Below are 7,874 nucleotides of genomic sequence, written 5' to 3'. Positions count from 1 at the left end.
TGCAATTTACTAGAATGGTATCTTTTCTAGTAAGGCAGTTGCAATCACCATTCTATTTTAGTTGTTATTCTTTACAATTCTAGCTTTTGTGGTCCAAGGTAAAATGCGATCTCGTTAAATCGATCCCAAATTTTAGATTTACACGTTTAGACACTCTTAAGCTGTCTACACATTATCAAAAAATTCTGTAAAAAATGACATTAAAAAAAGTTCTTTAAAAAAATCGCCTCCAGACTAGTGAAATTTTTTTAAAACAATCTGGATTTTTTACAGAAATTTGTATAGTGTGTAGGCGATTTTGTAAAAAAACGACCCATTTTTTTAAAAAATCAAGTTTTTTTCTTTAAAAAAATTCTTTTAAAAAAATGCCACTACACACAAGGACAATTTTTTACAAAACAGTTTTTTAAAGAATTTTTTAAAAAATCACAGCAACTCGAGACATTTTTCATGAAAATTTGTCATTTGAGTGGTGGAAACAGTGTGAAAAGTGTTTGTTGGAATTCCCTGGGATAGTTGTTAGTGAATGTTCGTGGAAAATTTTCCAAAATTGCGAAAGTGCAGTGTTTTTCTACAGAAATTGTTCCCAGTGGAATCAAAGCCAGCTTTGGAGGAACATTTTCGCTGATTTTTCTTTTGACGTTGCCGAAAGTTGTGATGTCTGTGTATTCTTGAAGATTGTTATGGTACACTGAGAGAAGGTTGAGTGTTACCTGGACACAAAATGAGTGTTGCCTCAACTAAAATTTAACACTCGAATCAACCAACCCTCAGGTGAGGCTTGGTATTACGCTCGTGGCTTGCTCAAACACTCATTGAGGTTATTAGCAAGTCTCATCGAGTGTGTGGGTATGTGAAGCTTATTCCAACACTCATTGAGGGTATTCCCAAGCCTCATCCAGTGTGAGGTGGAGTGAGGCTTGTTCCAAACCTTAGAGTGTGCGTATATAGAAGCCTTTTCGTTAAAAAAATTGTTTTTTAATATTTAAATAATAACGCATTTTTTCTGTAATTGTTTTTTTTTATTTTGGTAAATTGTATTGTGAACATATTGACTAAATTAAACTACTTAACTTATCTAAACTTAACTAAATTTAAAAGTATGGTTTCTTCTTTATTGCTTTTTCTCCTCTGGGCAAAGTAGCAATTTTTACTGGCGGCCCGTCAAATTTTGATATTGATAAAATATTAACATTTTTGTTTTTTGGCTTAATATATTGGTACGCTAAGTAATGTTCTAAAAAAGAAGTGATTATTTCTTGACATACTACATAGACTTCTAGCTGATCTTCATCAATGAGGAAATCTATAATTCTGTAAAATATTGTTTTCTGATCCTTTGTAATGTGTAATATATGATCTTCTCTGTATGGAATATTATTATATTTTAAACCTGAAATTCCAAAAGCAAATGAAAATAAATCTAAGTCACAGCTCTCAATATTCGAAAAAAGATCTACTATTTTCTTTTTTGGAGTTTCAATATGATAGATTATGCTGGGAGAGAATATTTCTTCAGACTTCATGAAATTTGTAAATTTTAGAGAAGCTTTGACGCCTAATGAGTAGCTGACATTTATTCTGGATGTAATATTTTTAGCAATAGATTTAAATGTTTGGTGTTTCGCCTCGTACCTCATTGTCCACAAATGTTTAATTGGACCCATTTTAATTATAGAGCTTTTATAATGAACCATTAAATGGTGTTTGGGCATTAGGTCACCAAACAATTTTTTGTATAATCTGTGATGATCAAAAATTAAAGTATTAAGTTTTTCAATTTTAGTATTATTAAAAGTCGACTGAAATAATAATTCAATGATCTGTGATAAAATTAAGAAAAGTTTCCAGCACTCATTTTCAACGGGAATAAAATCCCCTATTAAAAATGGCAAATGATTCACAAAAGTCAACATTTCACTAGACGTCATTTTAAGTTTCCCTTCATTTAAATCGTTCATGTTTATTTCAATTGACCTATTGTTGTATTCATAGAAACCGTAAGCAAAGTTTTGTTTTCTGTAATTGAGTTCATCTAAAGAGAAATATTTCTTATTCAAAAATAATTTTAAAATTTTACTAATATCAAAATGGCACACTCCTTCAAGCAAATCATGCATTATATCAAATACAAAATTGTTTACAACGTGAAAAGATGGAATTTCATTGAAAACGCAATCTTCTTTTATACCTGTGTTTTTTAACCTATTAATTGCTGTTAAATCTACATTATAGTTATCAATGTTTCTTAAGTAATTCGTATATTCCATTTCATCAACCTTTGCACTCTCCCTATGACGTTTACATGCGCGGCAAAAAAAATTTGCTCGAAAACTGGTAGTGAATCCAAGTACAGTGTTTAATCCCAAATTATCACCTAATATAGCTGCTATCGAAAAATAGACCTTTTTTTCTTCATTCTTCACATTTATGACAATGCCGCTAGTTTCTAATTTAGTTAATTCCTCTATTAATTTTTTAAAACATTTCTTATTCCCGAAATTTTTGACATGACTTGCATTTAGAAAACATGCCGGAAATATATGATTCGTATTCGACAAATACTGAGCAGGTATTACAGGTATTGAGTAGTAAACACCACAAATAGAAGCAGCATGGGGCCCAAGAGGATTATTGATTCCAAAATCGTCTAAATAAATTAATATTGGCAAAAGTATTTTATCCGAAAATTGAGCCTTTTTGTTTTTCCAATTTTGCCCATTCACAATATTTTTTATATCTATTTGTTTTTCATAACTTTCCATAGTGTTCATACATTTCTCAAATACATCATTGGACTCTAAATACTTCCTAAGTTGAAATTGAATTGGCATCATTACACCTGTTATTTTTTCTTCCTGTAATTCAACTTGATAATTCCTTGAAATTTCACTAATTTGTTGGTTGATAATATATTTTTCTGGATTTTGATATAAGTCTCTTTTTTTAAGGTATGTTAAAAACTTCGTTTCAGAGTTTACGGATTTAAATAATTCCTCAATTTTTTTAATATAACTATCAAAAATAGAACTACTAGGAGCATTTTTAAAGACTTGAGATAACAATTCTAAAACTATATCTAAGACCCAGACAACATCTTTTCTGGTAATATTGTTTTTATCATGCAGTTTTAATATAAATTCGATTATCTCTTCATTCGGTATAGTGGTATTTACTTCTTCAGTTTCTGCAGTATTTTCTTCAATCTCTTCAACTATAATACTGTTTTCAATCGTTTCCAGTTCTTTTTCAATACTACTTTGATTTTTTTCACTTTCTTTTCCAAAAACATTTTCAGTTGCATTACTTTGATTTTTTTCTATAGCGTGTGTTACCTTCATATGCCTTCCTAGCAGCCGTAATTGATTAAAAATTTGTGAACAATTGTTCTGGCAAAATTTGAAGTCTTTCTTTTTGTAGGTATTATGGTTAGATTTTATGTGCCAAAGTAATATATCTACTGTAGAATAACAATTTTTGCACAAGAAACAAATGTAAGCCATTTTAATTCACTTGGAACTTGTTCAGCAAATTTTCAACTTTAGGAATTTGTTTAGTTGTAGATTTAATTTGATAGAAATACCTTGATATAAATTCCCAAACTGTGATACTTTGATCGGGGTACTCAACGTTGAACAGATGAAAGATCTTGAAGCAAATGTCGACAGCTTCTACAAACTTCGAGAACTTTAGAAAATGGCCGTCCAAATATACGAAAAATCCAGTTGGTTGTGCTTGAGTCCCAATTATCACGACGAACGGTTGTATTTTACCTTCTTGACGGCGCTGATTCATAACCGTTTCAAGATCATTTAAAACCGGAATAAAGAGCACTTGGCTCTTTTGGCTATCTGCAATCGTCCACTTTTTTTTTCCAGACTTGCCTGCGGTTTTACTGAAACTGGGAGGCAGTAATTTATGGAGTCCAAGCATGCACTCTATGTCCCACGAATCTGTAATTTTTTTACGTAAATACATTAAATCTTAGAAACAGTAATAAAATAAATTTAATAAAAAACCTAAAAGATTTTTATAATAAAATATAAATAAATAGATAAAGAGAGAGATGAATTTTTTCACCTTATAATCTTTTAAGCATTATAATTTTTCTTAATCTTACCTGGATTTTCAGCATTGTGCTTGTTTCCAATTCCAGACACATGATTAAGAACTTTTCCGCAAAAAGTTTCCCAATGTGTTTCCAATGATCCTGCTACAGGGTTTACTATTGCAAAATCCAAATTAATCTGAAAACAAATATTAAAATGAAATTTTGATTTCGTAAACGTATTGTTCAGAACACTTACCAAGATTGATGCAACTGCCGTTTTGAGAATTGGCCATTCGCTCATAATCTCAGAGATTGTTAACTCGTAGTGCTTCTGTCCAGCTGGACATCTCAGAGGAAAAGTGTTAGTCCAATTTTCTTGTACCTGCTGGAGTGGCTCAAAATTAGAAGACAACCACAATTTAAGATCATGTAAAGAGGATCCTTGATCAACAGCTAGAAATTAAAATTATGATAAGAAATAAACGTAAAATAAAACAACAAAAAATCATACCAGGATCTGAATCTTCGCTCTCATGTATCTCATAAGTGACTGACTTCACTCTTGCTCTCTTATTGATGTAACCTTTCTTAATGTAACTGCGTCGCAAGTTTCTATATTTATCATAAAAGGTTCCTCGAGGATATCCACCCGGTGGTCTAGGGATGTAATAGGTAGCCTATGGAAAAAAATAAATATGTATTAAAAATAATATAAACAATAAAACCTCGGATTTTACTAATCTAATACAACCAAAATTATACATATATTTTTAAGAATTTTTAAAGCATAACTCCTTTCAAGCCAAATTTAGCACTGAAAAACAGTAAGCGCATGAAATAAACTTAAAACAGAAATGACAAGATAATACTTTATTCACATACAAGCAAACTAGGAAAGCAGGACAATGAAAGTTTCTAAACATTCAAGTAATACTCAATTTTTATTAGTTATTTAAATGTCACACTTAATAAATCTCAAAAAATTTAATGCAGTTTAGATTATATTGGAATCGATCCACTATAATTTTTAACTTAAAGCAAATGTATAATTTAAAATAAACATAAAAATTTTAGAAAAAAAGATTTGAAAATAAAATTTGAAACTGAGGATTTTTACGCAAAAAAAGGTCTTGAAAAGGCTATTATAAACAATAAGAATCCATAATATTAGCACATTACTTTAATTTCAGTTGGGAACGTTTCCACAATCTGTTCAGCCAGATCGTTCAACTGTTGCAATCCCAATGTAATATCCCTTTCCAGGAAGAACTCCACCAGAACAGTCACTAGGTCACTTTGCTGTGCAACATTAAGCTTTTTTGATTTCTCGTAATTGCTCAGTAACCCTTTTCCCTTGGTGGTAGTCTCTAGTATTTGCCTTACAGTCTAAGTTATTAAAAAGCAGTAAAGTATGGTGTAAATGAAAGCTCTACAATGAATGTAATATACATCATGCTTTTGAATACAGTAGACTCTCTCAAATTCGGGCATTTGGGACTGAAGTGTAACCCGATTTGGAGAGAAATTCAGGCAACAAACTTTTTGAAATGCAAGGATTTTTTGTTCATCTGCATACACATATCGACTTTACATATTCATATTTATGGTAAATTTCATGAAAACTCCTTAATATTGCAAAAATACATCAAAACCATGACAAATTTGAACATATTTGCTTCCTTTGAGAATCATATTCAAACTTGAAAAATGTCAACAAACTTTTTTTGAATTTAACTGCAGCCCGAATTAAAAAGTAGCCCGATCTTAAAAGAACCGAATTAGCGTGAGTCTACTGTACATAAAAATTTAAAACCAAATCAGAACAAAAAACAAACAAATGCACATAAGAACCCCTATTAGGAAAGTCACATTAAATAGTAAATCTGCACAATTTTATTTAAAATTATTTCCTGATTTTACCTTTTCAATTTGGTGAGAGCTTGCACTTTGGTCACTTGATACCACCTTTTCACAGCAATCTAAGGAAGCAGCTCCGGTGGGTAGATGTCTGCGCCAATTATTTAATGAAGTGCGGAACCTGATTTTATCCCGCAATTGATCTGGTGCAAAAATTGTGTTCAAATCGCTCTCAATTAAATTACTGATGTCTTCCACCGTTAAATTTAGACCTGCAAATGTTATTAAGAAAGTAATATTTTTTATGTATAGTTTTCCTAAAATGAAGCAGTTATTTAGATTCTTCAAAGGCAACCTTTAAGTATCAGGAAAAACTCGAAAAAGAGGTTATTAAATATAGAATAGTGTGCTCTCTTGAAAATAGAAATGTTCCGGAAGGCTGAAATGATATCAATTTTTTAAGAGCTCACACAATATCTTCACACACCATATTTTCTTTCTAAGAAATATCTAGTAAAGACAAGAAAGGAAATATTTTTATCGACATAAAAAGGTTTTTATGTTAAAAGGTCCCAGAACTTTTCTGGATTTTTTTCCAGAACCTTTTCCTTATGGCGTGACAAAATAAGGTTATGTTTGTAGATTAACTACATTTTTCTTTGTATACACGAGACTCCACGTAAATGACTAAACTAGAACACTTTTCAGGGGTTCTGGACATATTTTTGGAATTGTTCTTTATTCTAAACGTAAATACCAACTGAGAGCATCATAACCAAAACTTCAAAGCCAAGGAAAATTGCTGCTAAAATGCTGATGAGAAGTTCCTTGAAAATTACTCCATCCTTGGAGATTTTTTCTGAATGACCATTGCCGGAGCAATCTTTGGGTCTTTACATTTCAAAAACAAAGAACCAAGCAGTGTAGAATGTTTCAATTACCAGAAGAACCGTGTTCGGGTGAGGAAAGACTGTTGGGTTGATTTGAGACAAATAATGTCATCATGGAGTCCATTCTGAGTTTAATGAAAAACTTGAGATTTGGGGAGCTTATACGTGGCAAATTTACACACTAAAATGAAAATATTGTACTTACCGAGTATTTTGTGCACCACAGAAGAGGGCATTTGCCACTCCTTGAGAAGTTTCAACGTCTCCGCGGCAGTCTCTACACAATGCACCACATATTGGGGCTCCTGTGATGACACGGATGACACTAACTCCTCTACATCCACTTCCTCATGAAAGTAATCAATATCACTGTTATTCTCGCTCATATTTTCACTTGAAACTTTAAACTGTTTTTATCAAACCGGCTTATTACCACAAAGCAAATCAAAATCATCCACTGCAGAGAAGAATTTGCGCAAACTGAAGTGACGCACTGACAATTCTTTCGTTGAACATTCACGAGTGTTCATTATGCACTTGATATACAATTATTTGAGTGTTGGCGTTAGACTAATCATAAAAATATGAGGCTTGCGCCAACACACATTACGCTCAGGCATGACAAGCGTTCAGGCAAGCCTTATTGAGTCTGTTCACAACACCAATTGAAAAAAAAAAAATCTTTATTCAACACTTAAGGTGGGGTGTGAGTGTAACAGCAAGTCTCACTCCGTGCAGAGTTCTTTCAACACTTATTTCAACACTTATTTCAACACTCATTTATTTTGAGACCTTCTCTCAGTGTACAGTAACCTCGTGCACCAAATTAAAATATGAATGGAAAGAAGGAAATTGAAGAATTTTGGAACATGAACCTGGTAAATCAATCAAGACAATAGACCTATTCAGAGCCACTGAGGAGATCCTAGTACATGCAAGAGTCATCCGTAGTTACCACAGCCCATCACTTGAAGCCCCAGAACCACCTCCCATCATTCCTCCTTTTCAACCACGATGGAAATGTTCCCATCCGGAAGCACAAGGATGAGATGGCTACAAACTTTTGCTTCCTCCAT

At 32.2% G+C, this 7,874-nt stretch overlaps 1 protein-coding gene across 1 annotated transcript; it reads right to left on the bottom strand.

Moving 5' to 3' along the window:
• Positions 1-2,925: 2,925 nt before the first annotated feature.
• Positions 2,926-7,184, bottom strand: LOC129806695 (uncharacterized). The gene is made up of 6 exons (XM_055855465.1): positions 7,004-7,184; positions 5,972-6,180; positions 4,563-4,728; positions 4,308-4,504; positions 4,121-4,247; positions 2,926-3,953 (listed from the first exon to the last, which is right to left on the bottom strand). Exons 1-6 carry the CDS (start codon positions 7,182-7,184, stop codon positions 3,505-3,507), a joined length of 1,329 nt encoding a protein of 442 aa, XP_055711440.1. The 3' UTR covers positions 2,926-3,504.
• Positions 7,185-7,874: the final 690 nt, after the last annotated feature.

The sequence above is a fragment of the Phlebotomus papatasi genome, chromosome 3 (genome assembly GCF_024763615.1).
Source record: "Phlebotomus papatasi isolate M1 chromosome 3, Ppap_2.1, whole genome shotgun sequence".
NCBI classification, from domain to species: domain Eukaryota; kingdom Metazoa; phylum Arthropoda; class Insecta; order Diptera; family Psychodidae; genus Phlebotomus; species Phlebotomus papatasi.
Note: the sequence above shows the minus strand (reverse complement) of the source record. Positions and strands in the feature narration are given on the sequence as shown.